Raw genomic sequence first — 26,785 nt, 5'->3', positions numbered from 1 at the left:
GCCGTGACACAAAAAGACACACACACACACACACACAGAGAGAGAGAGAGAGAGAGAGAGAAGAGAGAGAGACTGCCTTTGGTAATGCTAAGCCTGCTTGAAGTTTAGGAACAGCCATGGTTAAGACACCAGAAATCACAAAGTACTTCATGTGAGTGTGCATGTCTATAGTCGTCTGTGTGTCTCGATCTCTTAGCTGCTCCTCACGCACTTGTCAGTGTGTGTGTGTTTGTAACTCTACATGCTTGTGCCTCTGTGTGAGTGCACATCTGAGAGCTATTAGGCAAACAGCAGCTGTTTAAAATGACAGTCCCCTGTGTGCTCTCCACTCTGTGTGGTACTCCGTTAATCAGAAAGTGTTGACTCTTCCTAGGAGAGGATAAGCTGGCGGTCTATCATAACTGTCAGAGGGAGAGAGAGAGAGAGAGAGAGAGAGAGAGAGAGAGAGAGAGAGAGAGAGAGAGAGAGAGAGAGAGAGAGAGAGAGAGAGAGAGAGAGAGAGAGAGAGAGAGAGAGAGAGAGAGAGAGAGAAGGAACGTGGGGGAGAGAAAAAACTAGAATTTCTTCTACTTTGATTTTCTCTGATTGGAGATTCCAAAGTGTGGTGTTCATTGGGTGGATTTTAAAATGTTGGTTTCTTGTGAGAGCAGATATCAGCATTGATGATTCTCCTCTACTACAGTATAATATGTGAGATTGTAGAATAACTATAATCTCTGCCATTAGAAAAAAAAATCAATAATAAAAAATAATAATACATTTGCCATACTTTCCTGCCTTGCACAGTAGCTCTATAACTAGATGTGTTATCTGATACGTTAAAGGGTCAGTTCACCCAAATCACAAACGATCATTGTCCAACTAACCCCTCGAGGAATCTAAGCATATAGATTTCTGTTTTATTGCTTAGCTATTTGCTGCTGAGACATCTTCCACCACCCAATACATTTGATGCAGAAACAAATTCCCTTGAAACAACAGTATAGTCGGGATAGAGGGCTGAAATGGGATTTGGAATCTTTCGGGCCTGGCAGTGGCCAAATAAATTGGATGAGATATATTTATTTTTATGGTGTGTGAAGGAGCAGGCGTTGTCACCACAGGCTGAAATTTTATATATAAAAATAAATAAAACTAGAGGTCTCTGTCTCTTTTTGGACTGGTCCTATAGTTAGCTACATGTGTTTTGTGTCAATAAAGTCACAATATGCCTAATAACATCTGAAGTCTGACATTTCAGTATCTGGTTTGTGCCCCCTTTTAATATAAAATTACATAATCAGAGAATCATTTATCTTCAGTTAGTTTCCACTGCCTCAAGCTAAAGCTTCTTTTTTATGTTTAATGGCATTTAATGACATTTATTTTCAATTCACATCCCTTGAGTAACAGTATTAAAATGTGCCACGTGTGCTTTATTTGGCTCTTTTTAAGTTATGATTTTACTATGAGTTATCTTCAGTGGAAAAAGTGAAAATGGTTTAATTATCATTACAATTACTGTGGGCAGATAAATATTTTATACTTGTACACAGGTTTGGACAAGAGAATCTGAGTCTAATGTTTGTACAAAGACTCTCGCACACACACACACACACATACACACACACACACACACGCACGCACACACACACACGCACATACACACACACACACACGCTCACCTCATAGACGTTGAACTGGCTCTGCCCTCTGGATAATTCTCTATAGCTGGTGCTAAACTCCCCGATAAAGTCATGACTGCAGAAAGGAGTGAGAGAGACAAAGAGAGGGTCATAAGGGTCGGTTGGTCGAAAGCAATATCCAATTTTAACTTATTTTCAGACCAAAATGTAGTGTCAATCCCAGCATGTGAGGTAAAAAAGACAACCCTGTGAGTTGTGATTTTTTAAACTGAACTGTGCCAGTCCAAGAAAAGACAACTTATGTAACATAAAAGTCAGAGCAACGATTAGGTTTGTTGTTAGTGAGTATGAACACCAACATAAAAAAAAGACAGACGGAATTTTCATGTACGTGGACAAAACAAAAGTTTAGAGTGACACTGAGGCTGAATTCACCCAAACAGCTTCTTAAAATGATCAGCGTTACACAGTTCCACTGAAAAACATAACACCAAAATTCACTGTGTTCCCCCTAAAAGATAAAGAGCAGCGGCACATAGATTGCATAGTATAAAGAATGGAGAAATAACTCCCTGATGAACTACATCTTGTCAAATGTCTTTTTGTCAAGCTGTCAATCACCCAGACTCCAGACTCCATTAAGCTGTGATGATCCTGCACCCAGCATCCTTACCTACTGAAAACATAGACTTGTTGTAATTATGTGTGACTTGGATTACATAAGGTGTACACAGGAAGCTAACATGCACCGAATGTTAATGTAATCAGGCAAAGAAGTAAGATAAAGTAATTAGGGAATGTATTGCTGTTTATTTATCTTCCTTTACTAGTTTTAATAATGGGCTTATCAGATCCATATCTGTAAAATAGACTCCAAATACTCATATGTTTCAATCTACAAGCCTCAAAACTGACAAAATTTAAAAATGTAACATACACTGAATACATCAATTAAAGATGCTCTTCACATGAAATGTAAAACCTTATACTTTTCCAGTCTCCAACCAGTTGGTGAAAAAAGTAAAAATTAAAAAAAAAAAAAAAACTCTTTCACTTTTCTACCTTTAGTCTTGGCACACATTTAATCAATAATCTATTCCCTATTTTATTGCATATCCAATTCTCATTCTTCTATAATAATGTGATGAATGGCTAGCACAGGGATTGTTTTATTGCTAAATACACTTAGCATCGGCCAATAAGTCTGAGCCTTATTTGGGTATAATTTTTCTTTTCTCCATCTATCAAAACGACAAACTAAACAAGCGTCCAGGATCAGCTTGCTAACTTTGATAGCATTAACTTGCTTTATGTAATGTGTTATGTCTTACAGTGATGCAACAACAGTGCACAGCATATGGAGTATTAAATAAACTTGCAGAGGCTGTTGTAGTTGTAGCTACCTGTGTTTAAAAAAAATGAAAATGTGAGTAAGTTTCCTGCAGAAATAGAACAGATGTTTACAACTTAAACTGTCTTCAAACACTTTTGCTGCATCTGTCTTGATTTCTCTCAGTAATTGTTACTTTTGTTAACAAAATACCCACCAGCTGCTGGGTAAGCGGTCCAGTCATGCATCTAGATCTATGCTAAGTAGTCCAGTAGTTACTTATGACTTGAACCAGCAAAGTGCTGTAATTTAAATGGTTATATGACATCAAAACAATTTAAATGAAAAAGAGGAATTACCTGCCATCTCTGTCCCAGTCGTACACCTCCACTTTGATTGTTCTGTTGAGAGAGGCACCAGATAAGGATCAGGTTTAAAACTCAGGTTTAAAAATCATTTCCACCTTTCTTGACACATTATCTATGCTTAACTGCAACATTCAACACCAAGATCATTTTACTGGACATTAAAGTTAAATTTAAAAAGTTGAAGTTAGTTAAAATTGGCTCTGTATATTTCCAGATTTCAAATAACACAGTATGCATACATTCCATACATTATAAAACATACATAGGCATTGTGTCTAACACTTGATAAGAGACGGATGCTAATTTCTTTTGTAATTGTTGTCATGGAGCCGTTCATAGACGTGGATCCATTCTGCAGCTTATCTTTATTCTACCACGCTGTCTGCCTGTCACTGTATTTGCCTCCGGTGATATGTTCTCCTCATCTCCAAATACATCTATTTCTGCATCCCATTATAACCCACAAGGAAATGGAGGATAGGAAAAAAAGAAGCTGAATAGTCTGCAAGAGACAGATATGCTGTGCTCGCTCTATCTACCAATATCTTCAACACAGGGGTCATTTCTCTGTGACAAAAGCAGGAGAGCGATTCACAGAGAATAAGAGGGGTGAGGCAAAAGGATAATAGAACAGAGAGGGAATTAAAACAGACAGAGCAAAAGGCACTCTGCTGGAGAGAACGAGAAAGGGAGCAAGCAAGGGAGTAAGAGAGGAAAGAAAAACTGACAGAACATAAATAAAAAGACGGTCAGAGTGACAAAACTGGTGAAGAGAGAGAAGAGAGATGGGGAATAGTGCAGTACTTCTCTTAGTGGAGAAGTAGGGACAGACTATAGATTATACTGCAGTGTCATGACATTTCAGTCTCATAAGTTATAAGTTAGAACAAGCTAAAGAAATAGTTTCATTAATCGTGAACGCACAGGTATTAAGTCATTGTGTTAGCCTTAAAAGTGATAAATATCCCATGTGTGAAGATTTGTGACCACACAGCAGTATTTCATGACTTTCTTATGACTTTGTTTTGAACTTACTGCAACTGCTCCTCAACTTTGTGAAGCCCAAGCAAAAACTGTACTTTTCCATCCTCCTCATCTTTCAGTATGAGACAGAGTGGAAATACAAACCATCATTAACGGTCCTTAGAGCAGCGCAGGGAGCCAGATGCACATTAGAAGAAAACCGGTAATAAAGTTAAAGGGGTGGGAATTGGCTGACTGAGCATTGAGACTGGGCACTCTGGGGATGGATGAGTCCTGGCTGGTGCAACACTTTCTTCTCAAGAGAAACCAGTGTGTGTGTGCTCAGCTGTCTGCCTGTTTATGGGCGCGTGTCTTATTAAGTCAGTGTTATGCCACATCTCAGCAGGAAACCTCCCATCACACTGAGCTTTGATGATGTGACAGGAAACTGACAATGATTTCACTTGTGTATCTTATGGCCTCACTGTGTGTGTGTGTGTGTGTGTGTGTGTGTGTGTGTGTGTGTGTGTGTGTGTGTGTGTGTGTGTGTGTGTGTGTGTGTGTGTGTGTGTGTGTTAGAGTGTGTAAGTGAGAGAGAGAGAAAGAACACAGGCTACTCAATGCACACATATAAGCAGTATAGCACAGTTCTCTGTTGTTTGCCAGTTTGAGTTCCTCCTTATCTCTTCTCACAGGCTTCAGAGAGACAGACTGAATACATCGAGTATGTGTGTGTGTGTGTGTGTGTGTGTGTGTGTGTGTGTGTGTGTGTGTGTGTGTGTGTGTGTGTGTGTGTGTGTCTGTGTGTGCACCCTTTGTGCAATCCACTGTGGCTTTCTTGAGTCTCCCATTGATAAGACATGGTGCGACTCACCTCCCCTAATAAGCTTATTGGACCAAACTTCAGATCAATCCTGCTGTCTACTAACTAGGCTACGCCAAACCCTATTGTCTGCTTCTTTGTGCCTTTTTCACGACGTGACACTATCAACACTGGAGGTGGCCACAAATACATCACTGACAGAAGAGAGACACTCTTTTATTTGTTCTCTCAGTTTGTCTTGGTCTTAAGATGGCATCCCACATTAGAAGAGGGGCTTTTGGTAATACAAAATCATTTAAAGACCCAATTTGAATTATTTTTAAGTTACAATGAGTATACATAAGAGGTAATACTGAAGTGATAATAAAGGTTTATTTTAAAGATACTTCTCTATTGGATAGTTTTCAATCATTTCTAGATGTTAGGGTTAGGGTTAGAAGGGTTCAGTTAACTTGGTACTTATTAAAGAAAAACAGAAATTGTATTAGGTTGGTATGTTTAAGATAGCCTTTAGTCACTGCACTGCTGGTCAAATGAACATGCAAAACCTGTGAAAAAATAACATTTACAATAATAAATTAATAATTAATGAATATTTACTTGGAAAATTCCCATTTTACTTAGTAGTACATTAAACAGTTATTTCCTTGCTAATTTTTGTAGAAAATAGTTTAATTACTTTAATCCCTTATTTTTATACGTTTTAGTTTATCAAAAATTACAGACCAATAAGTGTTACCAATGGAAGAAAAAAAAAAGTCTACATTCATGATACAACAAGTGAAATAAACCAAAATAAAGTGACAATGAAACAAACAAGCCCCTCATGCCATGGACAGCTCCTGCATTTAAGGCAGTCCCAGCATCAGCACCATGGACAGTGGCCGTGACCCTCTTTAATGCAGATGTTCCACCCTGAGGCTGTAGGCTGATATGCTTTCATGTTATATTCACATTCACAGCTGAGCATACTGTAGATCAGTAAAGTTGTTCGGCACATTCGTGACCCAAAAGCCTCAAGACAGATAAAATTCCATTAACCTGAGCCTTTATCCACGGTAAATATCAAGTCATATTTCAGCCTGCTCCCAGTGAGTGCTGTCATTCCCTGCCTGTCATTTAGAGAAACATCTCTCCTAAACGATTTCACATTTACAAGATACTGGATGGAGCAGACACATAAATTCTAGCCTCTAGTCAAACACGGCCAATTTTTCAAATTACTTCATCTTAACAGTGTTTCATCTCTTGTTTTCCTGCTCCCTAATGACTCATAGACAACCACATAATCACGTACCACATTCTTACTCAGGTGGCACATAAGCAATTACGATCATAGACTTTTTAAAGCACATGGAGCCAGCGTGTATGCGTGTTTGAGGGCAGGATGACACTTTTTGTTGTGGTACCAAAATAAATGGCTCTTTGCTCACCTTCCCATGGTATGACAAGAGGTTTAGTGGCAGTCTGCGCTTTGTGTATTGACTTTAGTGAACTTAATACACCCCCAGAAAATAAAGATATAGGCTTAACGGCAAGAAGGACTGTAAAGTGTAAGGATCATCTAGATTATACTGGGTAAAACTGCAGCTATTGGCTTCATTCAGCAAATGGGACCATTACTCTGCTATAGAGAAGCAGGAGACATTGCACCATCATTGAAATGTATGTAACTATTAATTTAGATGAAATACTGTTTATAACATTAACATGACAATATTTGGGCGTTCAAATCACTTAGCAAACTCAAACTATGTATTATACTGTTTTTGAGTTTGAGTTGTGGTCCCCTGGTCCAGTAACCTCTTTAATATTGCAGATATTTATGTTCTTCATATTGGAAATGGATCAGAGGAATATAGCTTTTATCACTTGATAAAAATGATTAAAGTTCATAATAGTTGTATGGAACATAAGCATATGTCCCTAATGACCCCCTATACATCATGTTTTTCAGTAAATGAGACAAACCTTTTAAGTAGCCAGACACAGCCACGCTATGCTAAGCAGGCTTAAGAGGCCATTAGATACTGCCAGACCGTCCAATATATCAACCAATCATGCTCGTATTAAACTGCATGACCTTAGATTTATGTTGGATACTGAAAATCACTCTCTCTGATGATTCAGAGGTTTGTCTAGGTTGTTCTGTTCACTTTAAACTGCCTCAATATCAGACCCACCTGTCATAATCACCATTGCAAAGAGCTCGAACAGGGATCTTAAAGGCCTGCCACACTGGGTTCAATGTGTTCTTCACCACCTCAGTCTTGTGGCAGATGGTAAACCTGCAGAGAGACATGAGGAAAGACAGAGAAAATTAGGAAAGGAGAAGTAAAAGAAGGAGAAATAAAGAGGTTTGTGTTGAGAGAGAGAGAGAGAGAGAGAGGGGAAATGGAGAGGAGAGAGTTATGTGAAAAGAAGAAATACTTGAATGAATGGGGATGAAAAGTAAAGCGTAAAATACAACTTTCCACTAACTTAAAATTAAAGTGGAGGGCTTAGGAAGCTAAACTTCTATCCTGACACACATACACACACATACACACACACACACACACACACACACACACACACACACACACACACACACACTGCAAACAGATAATTTCATTAGTCCCTTGGCTAGCAGGTGGACTTGCTATCTTCCACCCTCAGAACACAAGGTCTTATCTGTGTTGTCACACACTGCTGGATGGAAAAGCCCACAGAGTTGGATCGAACACTCAATTCTCACACACACACACACACACACACACACACACACACACACACACACACACACACACACACACACACACACACACACACACACACACACCACACACACACACACACACACACACACACACACACACACACCTTCCTGGACATACCACAGCACTGCACTTGATGCCTCCTGCTTCCACACACACACACACACATGTGTGCTCATGTCGTGTGCACACATGCCCACATGCGATTCACACACATGCTTTAACAGGCAGCACAGCTTTTGATCTGAAGCGAATCAATGAAACCAATTTCCTTTGGATGCAGGGAAGGATTAAACCAAACATGAAACTGGAGAAGGGAAGATGGAAGAAGTGTGAAGGAAGAAGGGGAGGAAGACTCACGTGCCGTCCTCATTGCTCCTGTAGAAGACCAGGAAAGGGTCAGACTTGCCAAAGAAATCCTTTTTGTCCAACTTGTTCCCGCAGAATTGCATCATCACCGATTCCTATTGAGTAGAGACAGAAAAAAAAAAAGAAACAGTGTAAAAATGCATTCAGAGAGCACACCTCAGTCTTATTATGCTTTGTAACCAGATCGTCTACTGTCCCTGAGGATAAACAAGTCTACCAATCTGTCCATGCAGTCAGCTCATCAGTCAGTTAGAGAAACCTCATTAAAGCAAAAATAAACTTTTAGATGCTTGGATGAACAATATAAAGTCATTTGGGACAACTGAAGGTGCTGGTGCAGATTAGTTGAGAAAAAAGGAATTCCTCTTTGATTCTAACGAACTAAAAACCAAAATCTGTCTTTTATCACTGATAACTTTGCAAAACATTTTATTACTGGTATGTTATATCCCATTGTGTAGCTTTAAATAAACCTAAATGTCATATCATGATGTGTAAGATTGACTAGTTATCTACATAAAAACAAAATACATCATCACCACCTTCTCACACTCACCCTGCAGTTGTTCAGCTCCTCAGCTTTCACAATAATGGTCCCACATTTCTTCCCTGGAATGCCTCTGTAGACAACACAACACAACAAAAGGTTAAGGGGTTTATTCATTTATCCACCAGGGACAGTGCATATTAATGAACATTTATGAATATGATTATTCATTATTGCAATTTTGGTTTGCTTTAAGCCATATCTTAAGCTTATGTTTAAAGGTTAGTTAATTAGTGCTCTCTCCTAATTCAATAGGTAGACTATTATCAGTAGTGGGTGGCTCTGACTGAGAAAACAGTTTGCCCAAACTTGCTACATCTGTATTGTACAACACAATGCCTTTTTATTTGCCCTTGATGCCCTGCTGCTATTTTCCTGCATTATGAACTGGGCCAGTGGGGGAGGTGCACGAGCATATAAGACCTTAAAGATGAGGCAAGCATCTGTAAAATGTTTAAAACTACCTAAACCAAATCAATTTTTCAATACCTGTGTTCAGTCAAGTGTTGTTAGGGTCTGTTTGTAAAGGGACCCCATGTGTTTAAGAGTTGTCATGCTTGCTTGTGACCAGCTTTTAAGGCAGTTTGCTATGTGAAAGAACATCATAGCATGCATAAAGAGTTTGGCTGGCTGTATTGTATAATATGTCTAAAATTAGCCAGGTTGAATTTGATAGTACTGGCTACATTTTTAACATGCTTTTTTAATTTTTATTATTTGAATCTAGAATAATTCCAAGGTATTTAAAATCAGACCTTGAGTCTCTGTGGGTTTCCATAAAAAAAAATAGTTGTGTTTATGATTAGATGTAAATGTGAATTGTTTAACAAATCAGATATATAGACCATAGTATGTTTGCAGCTTGTTCTTTGTTTTTGACGTGTACATAAAGAACTATGTCATCAGCATACAGTTGTATTTTGACAGATGGCCAGACTCAAGGCAAGTCATTAATATACAAGCTGAACAAAAAAGGTCCCAGTATTGATCCTTGAGGAACACCAATGTGACAGTTAAGGCACTCAAATACTCAGACAGAAATACACACCCTAAAATGAGAAGCAAGACCTTGTGTTGCATCTATGGGTGTAGCCCTGTTTAGACTCTGGTTAACAAGAAACCTCATGGAAAGTTTTACTTCCTCACACTGCCTTCAAACATTTTCAAGACACAAAAGGAGCACTATTGAGAGTGTGGTGTTTAGGCACAGTGTGTGCGTTCATGTTTGGGTGTGTGCACATGAGTGAGCCATTCTGCTGTTGGTATGGGCAGGTAAGCATAAATGTACCCATGTCGTCCTGAGTGGTGTGTGTGTGTGTGTGTGTGTGGGGGTGTGTGTGTGTGTGTGTGTGTGTGTGTGTGTGTGTATGTGTGTATGGGTGTGTTTCACCTCGTAAGTGGAACGTTGCAGCTGTGGAACAAGCGGAAATCTGTGATGTAGTATGTGGGTGTGTATGTGAATGTGTAAGCACTTTCTTGGAACAAAATCATGGTCTTGAAGGTGGACTCAGTGACATCATTTACAACAAGTCCTCCAAACATACACACAAAAACACAATTTTTAAAAGTGGAAACACTGTTTTGTGTCCATTAGGAAGCAGACAAGAGCAGGTTGTTTAAGTGTTGACAGTTATCCTTTCTTACTAGCAGAATGCACAGATGTATTTCTTTTTGCTATTAAAAATGCATTCTCATCACCATAGCTAGATTTCGCAAGTAAAATATCAATCTACTTTAATTCTTAAGATTTTCAAGATATCAGACCTTATTTTAAACATATATTTAAACAGATATGTTTGTCTAGATGTGAAAACTTTAGTACAAATGCCTATTTACTCATTCATTCTGCATCATAAGCCATATTTATATATGAGATTTACACTCATAAATATCATTAAACATTTATAACATTCTTTAAATGCTTGTTTTACTTGGCAGTTACATCACGGTTAAAGATATATTTCATATGTGTAAGTTTGAATACTTTATCACTTGTATAGAGTATTATATAGTGATGATGGTGTTTCCACTGCAATTCCAATCCTCTGACCAGAATAAGCAGTCAAAGGAAATCACCCATGTGTGGGAAGAGGAGCAGGGAGACATAATTTGACTTAACTTTTGAGAGGTCTTGCAATCTGACACAGAGGCCTGTCGTCTGATGAGCTCTGCTCTGAGAGACCCACCTGGCAGAGATCGACTCAGGCTGTCATTTAGACAGCCCAGAATTGGGGTCGAGGACCTCTGCGTGAATGTAATTCAAGTCTCCTTTAACTCCTACACAAGGAACTGGGAAAAAAGTGCTTCTGAAACGGCAGACTTATCAAAATGAAATAGATCCCGGAAGCAATGCTTTGCATTTTTCTATCTTTTTTTAACTTGCAAAAGGAATACCATTTTCTCAGAAATCTTAAGATAACCCTTTAGGGACAGAGATTTTTTTTTCCTTCTCCTTTTTCCCTTTGATAGTTACTTTCATATCAGACAACACAGGGGAATGGGCTCAGAGAATTTGTATATATTAGGTATAAAGTGACTGTAAGTTATTCAGAGCAGAACTAATTGGAACTAGTTCAGACTGATAGACTGAGAAAAAGCAAGAAAGAAAGCTTGAGAGCTTACTCAGGTACCTTACAAAGCAGATATAAACAGTGTTTCCTATTACAGAGATCCACTATAACTGCTTGCTTTTGTCACTGAAAAGACAGAGAATATTCTTTGACTTCTTGTTCTGTGTGTCTCATGCTGTTGAGTTTTCTAATAAAATCAGTTGATTGAACTGTATCAACACCAATATTGCATAAATTCCTTTTAGAGAGCAATAACATTACCAGAGAAGATCTGGTTAATGACTCCTGCTAAAACAACCCCCTGTGTTTTAAAGTAATAGTAGTAAAATCACACTGTGTAATGATACAATACCATATGATAGAGAGTTTTGTTTCAACATTTGCACAGGTGTGCCCTTAGACTATTAATATCCTCCACCAAGCTGTAGTTTTACCATCCAGATGACTACAAAATTAAATAACAGACCTCTTCTGGTCAAGCTATAATCACACCCACCTTTATGAAGAACATTTTCATTACTGACTCAGAACTGATCAAATTTCCATCCCACATGAACCCAAATTTATGAACATGTACTGATTGGAAACTAACCAAAATCATGGGGATCCAAAATTTTAAAAAAAGAGAGAATATTTAAATGAACTTGTATCTTATTATCAAATTGAATCGCAGCAAAATCACTCATGCTTCACCTCATTGTCTTCCAGTCAAAAGAGGCAGCGTTAAACATGAGCAGCAATGTAAACAGTTGTTGACACAAAGCACTTTACTGTACGTGTCAAAGGGCAAAACAGACTAAAATAATGCACAACTGATTAAAACATAATGAGCTACGTGGGTTGCATGATGTACTATAGCAGTCATGTGAGCTACTGGTATCATGACCCTTCATCAAACATTTCAGACACGGAAAGTTCTTGCACTTCCGCCTACGAACAAAATCAACTTGGTAATGGAGTGTGACTGAGTACATTTACTCAAATACTGCACTTAAGACCAATTTTGAAGTACTTGTACTTTGCTTTGAAAAAAAAAATGCACTTCATGCTTCTTTTTATTTATACTCCACTAACTTTCAAAATGCTATTTTATATTTAACTCCACTGCTCAATCTGACAGCCACAGTTACTTTGCAGTAGAAGATGTAACATACAAAACATCTGATCAGTTAATTAAATATGACATATTAGACTGAACTACTCAGCAGTATTTGCAATCAAGTAGTTAAAACTAGCACTATTTCCACCGACTGCAATGGTAAAAATGTACATGTACTTGCACATAGACTCAGCAGCCAGTTTTTTGCATAACAAGTACATGATGTGCATTTTACATCAACACTTCTATACCTACTAACTGCACTGTACTAGAGTTATATTGTGATTGTATGGCTTTAAACAGATACTTTAGATACATCTGCCACCACTGCTTCCATAGAGCTCACGCTAATATGATGTGTTCAGTGTCATTTTGTCTTTGACAGCATCAATATTTAAAAAAAAAAAAGTACTTTTACACACCGGTAACTCAGTTTAAAGTCAACTCTCCATTATTATTTTATTTTTTATTGGAATAAAATAGGCAACACTTCCAACTCAGTGGTTTTATCATAAACCAAGACTCTCAATGGGGTATTCCACATAAAAATATTACATCCATGGTGATAAAGTACATTAAAGTGAGATTCTATTACCTCCTGTTCTATTTTCCACTTGGGTTGTACAATAAATCGCTTTATCCTTATGGCCATGGTGACAGAAAAAGAGGGGGCAACTTTTTTAAAAGCACAACAAAGTCATCTCATTGCAACATTATGCTGGAAGAAATGGTTGAAGACTCAAACACACACGCACACACACGCACGCACGCACGCACACACACACACACACACACACACACACACACACACACACACACACACACACACACACACACACACACACACACACACACACACACACACACACACACACACACACACACACACACACACACAACACACACACACACACACACACACACACACACCAGCCACCGCCGCCAGACATGCGCCCAGAATCCGTGTCGCTATGACAACTCTGTTGAGATGGGGCCCCCAAGGCGGGATATCGAATGGATTCCTCTGCTCGTTATTTCCTTAAATGCTTGTTCTCATTCCTCTATTTTTCAGAACGCCACAGTCATTATTCTGGCGGAGAGATCTGCCTTAAAATGATGCGTGGGTGGCAACCGTCGGGATTGCATAGTTACTGGATGAGTAATGTATCGCACAATTTGCCTTACGTACACGTGCATACAGACAAACAATGTGATAAAAGAGGGAGCAACTCAAATCCTTTATGGACATTTACACTGCCATCAGTGTGTCTGCATGTGACTAAACTGCCTCTGAGAAAATGAGTTTGTCCACCTCAGTAGAGGCTGCAGTCAGTGTGAGTGTTTTAGATATAATGTAAAGCACTAACGCATGGCAATGTCTCTACAATGAGAAAAAGAGAACATACTTTCAGATGTGAAAAAAAGCCAGAAAATGTTGTCTGTAACTCTTATTATTCTTTGTTTGGCATTCAGTGTGAAGTGAATGATTTCAATGTATTAAAACAGAGCATTTCAAGACACTCAGCTCATCATCGTTTCATGAGGAAGGTAAATTGCTTTCCTCTTTTTTAGTTTATTTGTGACACGCAAAAGCACTCCAAAGTTGAGAAGTGCTTCAGGTATATCTCAGGCTCTCTCCCTGTATGTATGTGTGTGTGTTGTGTGTGTGTGTGTGTGTGTGTGTGTGTGTGTGTGTGTGTGTGTGTGTGTGTGTGTGTGTGTGTGTGTGCGTGTGTATGTGTGTGTGTGTGTTTGTGTGAGGAAACACAGTGAATTCTATAATCAAGACACATGGATTTGCAATCAGCGTCTGGCGAGAGACGGTAATTAAGTCTGGGCCACTTCTGGGCTGCAGTGTAACACTCATGCATGAGCGCGTACACACACATGCACCAACAGAGGCTCACGCACCCTCAAACACACGCACACACAGACACATTGCACACATGTGATTGTCATTATATTCCTAATGAAGGGAGGATACCTGAATGAGGCATCAATTATTATTATTTCCCCGACCACCACAATCCATCTATTCTTGGTTGGTGCTCGCGCGCGCGGCACGGCTCACACACACACACAAACCGACACACACACACACACACACACATTTTTCCCCCTTGTAGGAAACTCATAACCATAATTCTCTCAGAAAAAAGGAACATTGACATCAAATGTGTTGTCACACCAGAGGCAGATAGAGTTTCTTTGTCCTCCCTTTATAAATGCTTACAATCAAGCTTGTATTCACAGCTATCATCCTTTGTGCGTGTGTGTGTGTGTGTGTGTGTAATTGAGTGTGTGTTCTCAGCTCACTTGTACTTGCAATTGTAGCCCACTTGGCTCTTCTACAGTTCACCCGGCTTTCTCTCTGAACCTGTATCACTTAAAATGAACGCTGATAGATCTTGTTTGCGGGCACAAAAGAGGCAGAGAGGGAAAAAAAGAGAGACAGAGAGAGATAACAGAGAAAGAAAAAGAGGCAAAGAGTGAGACAGAGATGTAGAAAGTGACAAAGCTGCCTCACTGAATATTCAAGAGACCCTCCATAATGAACACTAGCATCAGTATTTCCAGGGAAATGTTATCAGTAATGAAAATGCTAATTCGGTGCAAAATGTCTCAGGTGGTATTCACTAAACCTGAGTGCTCTCATGCAAATTTTAACCAAACAATGAGTCAGGGTAACACGCTGCAAGCATTTCAGAAGTTAAAAGTCAAAATGAGCCCTCCAGGGATTTATTAGCGTCTACTCTACATGCACACTGAATTCATATTCCCCTTTTGTTCAAGTTACTTCAGAGGAGTCAAGTCTGTTAATAAATTAATAATGAGATTTAATGAAATAAAATCTATATGTCTGATGTAATTTTTTAATTGTCATAATTTTTCTTAACCCTTACATACTATTCAGGGTCAATTTTGACCCTTTTTTCTTTTACATTTGAGAGCTGTAAAAAACACAATATACACATTTCTTTTAGCTGGACTTTTCTTATGGTGACCCACAGTATACAAAAATGGAAATAAACTGCTTTTTTTTTGTGTGCTGCTGATACACATTTTTATATATGCAAATGTACAACTTTGACCTGAGTTCATGAAAAAAAAATTAAAAATCAGTATTTAAACATCTTGCATTCTATAAAATGTTCACCTTGACCATAAAAAGTGATCGTGAATGTCTTTTTCCCATGAGATTAATCAAATATATATTAATGACTGATGGGGAATAGATGGGGATAGAGATGAATATATAATATGAATATGAACAGTATGTGAGTGTTAAACTTGTCTTATTTTTTTTTTATTATGGGTCATATTTTTCATACCTAGAATCTCCTGATTAATCTCAATTTATTAGTAAAGGTGATCAGGGGTTTCAATATTGAAACTTGTATTCATGGTTTATCAGTGGATCAAATTCAGGACACTGTATTTGTCAGTGTTTGCTTACTGATGCATCTCTCTCTCTCTCTCCTCTCTCTCTCTCTCTCTCTCTCTCTCTCTCTCTCTCTCTCTCTCTCTCTCTCTCTCTCTCTCTCTCTCTCTCTCTCTCTCTCTCATCTCTCTCTCTCCTCTCTCTCCTCTCTCTCCTCCTCCTCTCTCTCTCTCTCTCTCCGTCTCTCTCCATCTCTCTCATCTCTCTCTCTCTCTCCTCTCTCTCTCCTCTCGCGGCTCTCTCTCTCTCTCTCTCTCTCTCTGACACACACACACACACACACTCCTGAATGCCCACTGGAGATTGATTGAACAAAGGTAATTAGCCGTAATTAGCACTCATTAAAATTGTTAAAGATCCCCCCCCTGTCTTCTCAGGCTGCAGGTGTGTGTCTGACGAAGTAGACAACACAGACAAATATACTACACACACACACACACACACACACACACACACACAGTCGTGAAGACAATGACTGGAACAGCTGTGGCTTCTTTATTTTTAATAAATGTTGTTTCTATTTCTGCACTGATGACTCATGGCATCTTTTAAAAACACGGTCTATAAATGATGGAATTTATGAATACATGCATTGCAATCAGACATCACTTTTTTTTAGCTGCCTACATATTAGCAGTGATGTGGCACAATATATGGAGTGTGAATGCTCTCAGCACCTAAAGTACATAACTCCCTACTCAGCTCTGTTTTCGCTGTCTACTGTTCTCTCGCTTTTTTCTCCGACTGTAGTCCTCTGGTCTCGTCTCTCCCCCTGTATGTGCCTATCTCACTCACAGAATTGAATTGCAATGCTTATCGGAATACAAAAAAAAAAAGTTAACTCTTTTCTTTTCATTTTTAATCTGATATCTTTAATATTTCCCATCCAAACTTCCCATGGCCCCAAGCAACACACCCGCCCAAGTGTGAAGTCCATCGCATGATGAGACACCTTTTAAAGTTGGATGTTGCTGCCATAAAAATGCCCCTCTAAAATTCAATATTCAGTATAACTATATATTTATTGTCTTGAGGACTGTCTTTACTTGGGGACCGACTCAAGAGTCAAAGGAGCAGGACTAACATTCATACAAACACAAGGAAACCATAAATTCCACAGAGAAACCCCTTGTGGGACTTGAGCTCCTCTTGCAGTGAGAAAACACTGCCATCTCTGTGCTGCCCGTGTGGAAAACAACACTACCACAGCGCCGGGACAAGCAAATAGAATATATAAAAGTATGTGACAATGCAAACAGTCACTCAGTGGAAAGTGTAGCTGGAAGACAGAGGAGATCAGGGTTCAATTTGTTCAAAAAGAAAGCAAAACAACCTGTTCTCCGTTTGTATGAATATGAAATTTACGAAATGACAACAAGCATCTGTGTAGCGTCGATGTGTGTATGTGTGATGAGGAGGAGAGTGGGGGGAGGGAGGGGTTTCTTGAGGAGGGTTTTCAGGCTAGACAACATCATTTTGCACTTTGGAGAGCGCGTATGGTGCACACATACACATAGATGCTCAAACTCTCTCTCCCTTTCTTTGTCTCTGAGTGGGAAACCTGCCACAGCAATCACCCATGGCGATTGTGAAGCGAAGTGGATGACAGTGTTGCTTTGAAACGAAGAGGAGTAGCTGCAAACACATACCCAAAAAAAAGACAAAAATACACACACGCACACACACACACACACACACACAGACACACACACACACACACACACACACACACACACACACACACACACACACACACACACACACACACACACACACACACACACACACACACACACACACACACACACACAGAGGTTGCCAGGATGTTGACTATGTTCAGTGAAGGAATGCCAGTTTGGCTGTTATTTCTTTCCCAACACACCCCTCCTTTTAGATCTGAAGGCTCATGGAGGCTTCAAATGAACGAGCAAATTGGATTAAAAAAAGACACAATTGAAAGGAAGCCAAGTGGGCCTCAACCACGAGAGATAAAATATGTGAAATAGAGGAGGCCAAAAGAGCAGAATCATGGATAACAGTAGATAATGATGTATCCTAATTAGTGAGTCTAATAAAGCTGCTTTGGCTGTGGATCCTGAAGTATTTTGACATTGTATAGCTTTCATAGTGATGGTTTCCTACATAATGCAGCTGCACAGTGCAATCTAATCCTAAAGTTACATTTATATCTGCATTGCCAATCCAATTTAGTTACATGTGGCAGCTGAAGAGCTACATAGCCTACATTGCAGCTTTCCCCTAGTGTTATATTTTGTAGAATATCTGTAAATAGGAGTATTCAAAGATGCAGTTCTCTTGTAAAATGTCACAGAAATAGAAGCAAAGTGATCATTTTTTAAAAAACGAAAACATCTCGCTGCCTGTGTGGATATCTTTATCAAACCTGCTGGCTGCCATTTATTTGTTTGTGCTGCTCTGTGGATCATTTACTCGTAACGCAGTGTGCTAAGAATACGTTTTAAGTGCAACAAGGGTATTGTTTTTGCAGAGTAAGACTAAATACCGACAAATACTCAACATTTTAAAATGTCATTCATCATTTTAATGCACAAAACAATGCTTAAAGATAGTTTTGGAGGTGTTTACAAATGAGGAGCTGCATAAAGACTCTGGGGTTATCAAATGATGAAAAGATTAAGAGAATGTACTATTATATGATTCAAATTCGCCTAAAAGTGCACAATCTCAGCCTCAGTCTTTTATATAATTATAGCACACACTTTGTTTGGTACTGTGAAACTGTGAAACATAGGAGGATAAATGAACAAACTGAAATAACATGTAAAAATTATGTTTATTTGATTATGAAAATGTTTGACCTTATGTGTTTTTTTCAATTTATTGGTTTATCTTTAATTGCATACTTGATTTAAATGTTGCTTGTTCTATTTGTTTTACCATTATTTACCGTCTTGTATTACACATGTTTTTTTTTTTTAACCTACTGAAAAAGTTAATAAAATACTGGAATTATTAAATGTCATGCTCTGACTGCTGTTTGTAAGTTTGTTTCAGAGTAAGATTTTGATTAATGTGTTGATGTGAGTGCGGTGACAAACCACCCAATGTGTCATTAATCTAAACTGTGATTCTCAAATGGCGACATGCACAAACTGAAAAGATGAAGAGCGGCAATATTTTTTCCTTGCTCACAGTTCTCTAGTTTAAGTAAATGTGTTTATTACCTGCGGATGAAAAATGGATAATACATCTTAGAGGCTTCATGTTTTTTCTAAAGGGAAAGATGACCCCATTTTATTCTTCTTCAGTACAGTAAGTATTAAAAACCACAACACACTCTGACATGATTTATCTTCCATATAGGATGCATACTACATTATTGAGTGTTGAATAATCCTTGAAATAAGGTTATGCAGAAACTGTATTTTATTCTTCAAATTGAAAACAGACACCAGATATCCAGAATGGTTTCTTGTATTGCTGGTGCATGAAAATAGATGCATTAACCTCTAAAGGTGGTTTAATTTAAACTGAACTGCTTGTTCTTATTTCTCATTATTTCCATTATCAAAACAATTTTGTGTACACTGACGAATCTTTGGGGAGAAAAATAAAAAGCTCACAGCTTCATGGGAATATACACACGAGGAAACATTTATAAACAGATGCAAATATCAAACTCTGTATGTTTTGCTGCATACTGAGAAGACAGGGTGCCAAACATGCCTAATGAACACAATCAATGTAATGAGGATCAGTGTATGAATACCCTCGAGTGTGTGTGGGTGGGTGGTTATGTGTGCGTGTATGCATGTGTGTTTGTGTGTATGTTCATTAGCAGCTTATGCAGGTATGCACTGTTGCTCAGCTTAGTTTCCCCCATAAACACCATCAGAGATGCACCCTTGATGCTGCTTGAGTTACTCCAATTACCAAGCAGCAGGTACTTCTCTTTATTAAAGAAATCTACACATACCTCACAACTCCAAAGCTTCCTGCCTGACAGCTTATACATTCAGTTACGTTTTCCTCCGCTGAGCTGTAACTGCAGCTTATTTGACTGGTTTGCTCATGGAGATTGGTTGTTCATCTTACTGGCCAGTAAGCCTGATGAATATACAATAGGCCTACCCAACTCACAGATGGTAAGAGTCATTTACCAAAGGTCTTGGAGTATAAAAGCAAACTGACATGACTCACAAATCAGGTACTGTCCACTAAAACAGCAAGCTACCTATTTGTGTTTAATTCTGTTTGGAGAATAATGCTTAATTTTTTACAAATAAAATATATAAATGGAAACAATAACTACTGATTACCTTCCGCACCAATCACAGCTATGTTTTTTCGGAGGAACTGGTACTTGCGGCTAGCATGCGCTTAGCTTAACTAGTCTGGAAGCAAGAGGAAACAGTTAGCCTGGCTCTTTCTGAAGTTCAAAATGTAATGGCACCTCCAAATTTTACATATCTAATTGGTTAAGTTTAAAAACAATACATTTTAAAATCAGCAATTTGTGAATTACCGGGAAGTTAAATGCTATTTCTTGGCTAGGGATAGTGAATTCCTGGAGGCTTTCGATGGTTGAGTGGCAACAACAAGTCACTGTTCCCAGCCAAGAAACAGTTCAATACATAACAATGGTTGGTACATGTTGATAGGCTAGCTGTTTCCACCTGCTTTATGCTAAGCTAAGCTTAGCAGTCTTGAGAGAATGGTATTGGTCTCTTAATGTAACTCAGCTAATTTCCCAAAATGTCAAACTAATCCTGTAAATGGGGTTATTTTCAGATATATTTATAACAAAAATAATTGCTTGTGTAGTTAAGTTGCTGGCTATTTACCATCGTGGGAAAGACATTCCCAGTGACCACTATACAAAAACAACTTTGCATATCTTAGTGGTAAAGAGCCTTTATAAATTATGAAATAATGGCCGATACATACTGTAGAACTGTGTCCTCCTGGTCTTTGTGTACGAACAGCAAGTGTAAAACAAGCTTGGGCAGAATCATGTGCCAAGGCCTGATACACTACAGGAAATTCTTGAGAGTATTTGATTGTGTGTGTCGACCATTGATCACTATTCATCAGAAAGTGATGATATATCAGCACACTTGCAGGTCTGAGCACAACTACTCACCCTAGAGCTTTTTCCAAACGACTGCCCAACGATCCAACCACCTCTCCAAGAGTACAGTGGGCCTGGCCCAGGAAGTCCTGCAGTTAATAAAAGAACACATTATTGTGATTAATACAAGACAAAATACAATCAATATAACAAAACTGACAGCCACAATGCAACAAAAACAACCTCTTTCCCATTACTACAGAGTGCAGCCCTGCAGACTAAAACCTTTTCCAACACCTCCACATTCCCCAATGACAGATAATATTGGCAAGTAGATTGAGCCTTCCTCCCACCAGCCCTCACACCTGCCCCACTCTGCTCCCTTGCCACTTTCTTGGTAAATTAAATCGCCACTTTAACTGACCACATAATGAAACTTTACAGGTGACACTGACAGAGAGGCAGATGGAGAGAGATAGAAAAAGAGGAGAGTATATACACTAAATTTAGAAAAAACACAGTGAACATGCAAATGTAAGGTCTATTGCCATATTTACGATATAATAAATCCAGCAATGAAAATGTACTTTGGGTGCTATTTTAATTAACTTAATTGTTGAATTATGCTCAACCAATTCAATGCATTTGCATGAAAATAATAAAACTAACAACTGTAACACACATGCTGATGCCAGATATGTCTTTTCTAAAAGCATTGAAGCTATTACAGAAACATGGAATCTTCATCTCTCTTACTAGGGGGCAGATGGGTGAGAACGTTTGTCATTATTGGCCGGTGTCTCTAATATCTGACTGGAGCAGCTCCGAGCGGCACTTACTTAATGGATTCTCTTTGCTCCATTGATTAGCCTCTTCTGTTATTCTGCCTCTATCTCAATCTGCCTACCCAGCATCGTGTCTGCCTGTCTAGCTTATCTCATGAAAGTTGCGTACATGCAGTCATATAACTTTAATTTGTCGTAATCTCTTTTTTTTGGTCCGCAATAGTATATGTTTTTATGATTTCCACCCTGTCTATGATGTATTCTGTGCAGTTAAAATCAAACGTCCCCTAGAAAACAGTGGCTGTTGCCAGCATGATCTCAATGAGGAGAATTGGCTGTGTGCAACTAATGGCTAAATATATAACAGCATGGGCTAGAAAAGGATTTAATGTAGAAAAGATACATTGCTGTGTGGGTGTAGTTTCATTCAGTAATATTCCAGAGAAGCGTACTGACTGATGGATAAGACTGAGATCCAGAGCAGAGAGGGGTTCAGGGGGAAAGTAAGCAGATGCACATTGGTGGTTAAAACATTATGGATAGCATTTTATATATTAGGAGCTCACTATTAATACAGCTACAGCTCTTCAGTGATTTAATCTGTAAAACTACTGGAACATATCACCAATTTTATGCTGAATTCTTATGCTGAACTGCAACATAGGAGAACTCTTCCCTGTCCTGATTCTTTCCTAAGCACTGCAAACTGATGCTGTTAGCTGCCAATGACAAATTGTAGTAATTCATTTGGGATTGCCAGGTTTGATGGTAATTGACAAGCTATCCTGACAGCTATGTAGCATCAGTTTACTGAGTATACATTTTGTGGGGGTGGATTATATGGCTGATGGTTAGTATGCTTTTTGCAGTACTACAAGTGATTTTGGAAATATTAAGCATACAGGTGTGTATCTACAGTAAAACTTGGATTTAGCTACGTGACTATTTTGAGAATTTGCTGTAGTTAATTTCTTTAATAATGGTGAATAATTAATGTATTCATTAACTACTTTTATTCTTTCTATTTGCTAATAATGCAACCATAACTGTTAGTATTCCACTCATAAACACTTTGTCTTCTGCAGTTTTACATGTTAACGAGGTGCTTATGAATAGATTTTGGTCCAAATTCTGAGCTATTTCTTTCCAGAAGGTGGTTAAATGCCCTGCTGGAGGATAAACATCTGTCAGAACTATTTATCCCAACCTGGCAACCCAAATGTTGTTCTTATTTTTGGCTTGTAGTAACCATTAACAATGCCATTAGTTACAAAACCAATAAAAGATGATTAAAAGTGTTACACAGGGTTTTTATGGATGTTTTGGTAGTTTTCTGACGTCAGATGGGTATAACATTTGGGTGCTCACGGCAGAGATTGAAATGTATTCAGAACAGATTTTTGTACAATATGGAATCAGCCTGGCTTCTCATCTATCTACACATACAGGCTCAAATTAATGCGGTCAACACAGACAGTGTTGAGTGTGAGTATGTGTGTTTTATCTCTCTCACTACCTTTCCCTCCACATTCCACACTCGTTCTCACCCGGTTCCCAGGTGTGCCTACAGCTCCCACGTTAAAAGACTATCTAATGGATTGGCTCTCTAGCTTTCCCCCCCCCTGAGACCCACATCGAAGGCTGGTTAGATAGTGGGCTGCCTCCGAGCCAACGCGCCTGTCCCTTCTTGTATGAGATTATTGATTTCAAGAAAGTGAGGCAAGGGGGAGGAATAACAGATTGAAGGGGTGAAAGGGGAAATAGAGAGATAGATAGAAAGTGAGAAAACAAGGGTACAGTATGGCAGTGGAATAGAATGAAAAGGTGACAAAATGCCACAGCGAGATGGGAAGACAAGAAGAAAAGATAAGGAAAGCACAAGAGCCAGATCACATTCGGAGACACAGAGCGATGTAAAATGAGGAGAGAAATATCCTGAAGGGAGACAGGACGTGTTTCTCATCATTTTCTGATAATGTGTTATCAAGCATATTACTTTGAAACAAGGTCATCAATCACCTGAACACACCACCAACAATTCATGTTTAAAAAATCATTTAATGCTCAAAAACCATGTTTACTGAGGTACATTACCAATTGACTATCTATTCATGTCTTGTCAAATATCAATTAAAAGATACTGCAAAATGGTAAAGACACGTTAAGCATACAGTATATGCTGTATGTGATTTGTAGTTAAAGGTCTAAACATGAAGTACTACCAGTGTGGTCCTGCACCAACATCAGACTAATAGGAAATGAGGTAAGATTTCCTTTTGCATTGTACTGTACTACTCAGCCTGGTGCTAGATAATGATACTGCACAGCAGTTTACTGTAATTGACCATATTGGCTCAAGGAACCCACTTCCTGTGATTCTCCACGCTTTTCCACAGGTGCTTTGGGACTTTAATGAGGCTGAAAATATAAAGCCTTGTGCCACTACAAAGGGTCTCAATCACACCTAATACATTTATTCGATCCTGAAATGGCTCTCTGGAAATATGAAAGAGAAAAGTAAATATAATTTCCCTCCCCAATTTTAGAGTAAATGTTGACATACATAGGAAACATCTATAAAGCATTGTAGTCTTTTCTTGGTCAGATTGACTTTTTGTTGAAGTCCATTACAAAAAATACAGAATGATTGTATACATGAGTATACATATATGAGATTAATCACCACCCTGACATTCATTAACTTTGGACAGCTGACAAACACTCACAAATATCTGAGTGCTACTCAGTGCTGCAACGTATAAAAGAAAGCACTTACAAAAAGGACCTGCCCCCCTTCCCTATACCCTGTAATGGTATTTAATGGTATTGTAAGCTTCTAACATTTGGATCAAGATATAAGATTTAAGAGCTTGGTCTAAGATGATATACTCAATATAACGAGTTCATAATTTATGATCTACCCCTCTTTAAAGCCTCCAGTTTCCTGCCTCTGCTTGGTTCTTCCAGTTATCTCACCCACTCTTCACAAAACTCTAGGAAGTAATGTGACTTTGTGTGTATTGTAAATACGTGGGTGGACTGGTTGGACTGAAGAACAAACAGTGAAAAGAGCTCAAGGCTGGAATGTGATGCCTTGTGGCAGACTGGGACACAAAAGTCAAGTGTGTGTGAATTGAAATGATTTCCCATAGATACACACAATCACACACATACATACTGGATATATATATTGCAGCAGGAGTTTTACAGATAACAGCCAGATAGGCTTTTACAAGTGGAGCAGAAAATAGACTCATGTACATTTGGTTTTTGCTGCCTCTTCCTTATATTTGTTGTTGGTATAACTACTTTGCGCAGGACACCAACAGTCCAGGTCTGAAAACACCTGACCAAACAGGTCTCGGATATCAATGAAAAGCCTGTTTCATATAAACAGGGATGTGCAGACAAGATTACAGTCAGATACAGACTTTGGGGATACACAGACAGGCATTAGAACATCTACAAATATTTAGTTACTAGATGCTACTCCACTCAAATCATCCAACAAGAGCAAAATAATCCAAACATAAGTAGGCAACTGGCATAAATGTTTAGGAATATGTAATTTGGTCCACCAAAAGTTAAAATGTGCACCGACAGGTGAGATAGGAAGAGGTCTATTTTGGAGGAAATGCGGAGAACAGCTGGCAGATCACTTCCATATATTTTGGCATACTGACACGAGGTAATACAGGCAACACAGAACATTTGGTGACTGATTTGACTGTTTATTCTCTACAGCCTATTTGGGTAATATTGCAGCTCATTTTTCGGTGCAAGACAAATATCTATTGAAGATATTATTAGCAGGCAGAAAATTGCAACATGAAAACGGTTATAGACCTAACCTCCAATAAAGACTGACTGGATAGATATTGTGACTAATAATCATCCAAGTATGGAGAGAGAATGACCTTCTCACTGAATTTGCGGGTTGATAAATTCTTGCAATACTGTGGAAAATGGATTGTGTTTGAAACCTCATGAAATCATTACTGCATGAACTGACATTAACATGTAAACGCTTTACAGTAGGAGCTGCATCTTCCTGTTTGAACTACAGTCCTCATTATACAGTGGGCCACAGTGAGCCACTGTTGCTTGCCAGAAAAGATCAAGTTATCACATTGTTGTTTCTAATTGCAGTTATGCTAATCACAGCTATCAATGGGGAAAAGGCAGGGTGGACTGGGGAAATCAATGTTTATTTGATATTCTAAATAAACTACGGGCCATTCGGATAATGTGTTATTACAGTGGATGATAAACACACTCATTGTAATGGCTAGATTACTGTTATGTGGCTGAAATGAGGCTAATGGGAGGTAATGACGAGAACAGCAATCACCCTAACACAAACGCTCGCTCGCACCCTCACAACATAATCAGCAAACAACGTGTGCCCTCAACGTGCGCCCACAAACACACATGCAATCAAGAGAAGTTGTGGTATACTCACGTGTTTCGACAGGTTGGCACTCTTGGAGTCAACATCATACCTACAGAAGAGAGGGAAAAAGAGAGCAGGAGAGTCAGTGCGTTAGGAAGCGATGGAGGGTGACAGGAGCTCAGCTGGGAACACAACAGGGATTACAGACGGGGTAAATCAGTAATGGGACCAAGCAGCTTGTCACCGTCGATCTCGCCGGAGGCTCCGGGTATTTCACTTCCAAGCATCGAAGACATCCTCCATTATACTGACACTAAATGGACTAATTGGCAGTCGCACATATCATTGTGAGAGTATATGTGTTTGTGCATGTGAGAGAGAGACAACCCACAAACCAAGAAATACAGTAAGGTGTTAGTGAGTAAATAAGTAAATATGCACCTCCTTGTTTTCATCTCTCCTCACTGGTGTGAGCTTCAGTTAAAAATCCTGCTGTTTTTGTGGTATATTTGAGTATTATTCACGCTTCATATTCCTCAATTCCACCTGCCAGCCTCTCATGCAATATTTGCAGAGAAGAAAAAGAAATGTGTCCAGAAATGGCCCCTCCAAGGCAGAGACTACTCTAAAGAATGGGAAGCAATCAGACGAGCCATTCACTC

General features: G+C 38.8%; 1 protein-coding gene across 3 annotated transcripts in view; it reads right to left on the bottom strand.

The window, feature by feature from the left end:
- The window catches only part of LOC134004162 (copine-8), an 89,153-nt gene that overhangs the window by 28,635 nt on the left and 33,733 nt on the right, over positions 1–26,785 (bottom strand). For all 3 annotated transcript variants that reach the window (XM_062443328.1, XM_062443329.1, XM_062443327.1), the window contains exons 5-11: positions 26,193–26,232; positions 21,018–21,094; positions 8,791–8,854; positions 8,226–8,329; positions 7,293–7,397; positions 3,315–3,356; positions 1,665–1,740 (exon numbers count right to left, since the gene is read on the bottom strand). In XM_062443328.1, the coding sequence (XP_062299312.1) occupies positions 1,665–1,740; positions 3,315–3,356; positions 7,293–7,397; positions 8,226–8,329; positions 8,791–8,854; positions 21,018–21,094; positions 26,193–26,232 (508 nt within the window). The remainder of the gene's footprint in view (positions 1–1,664; positions 1,741–3,314; positions 3,357–7,292; positions 7,398–8,225; positions 8,330–8,790; positions 8,855–21,017; positions 21,095–26,192; positions 26,233–26,785) is intronic.

Source organism: Scomber scombrus, chromosome 22, assembly GCF_963691925.1.
Source record: "Scomber scombrus chromosome 22, fScoSco1.1, whole genome shotgun sequence".
In the NCBI taxonomy this organism is placed as follows: domain Eukaryota; kingdom Metazoa; phylum Chordata; class Actinopteri; order Scombriformes; family Scombridae; genus Scomber; species Scomber scombrus.
The sequence above is the reverse complement of the archived record's forward strand: the minus strand, read 5'-3'. Positions and strand labels throughout refer to the sequence as shown.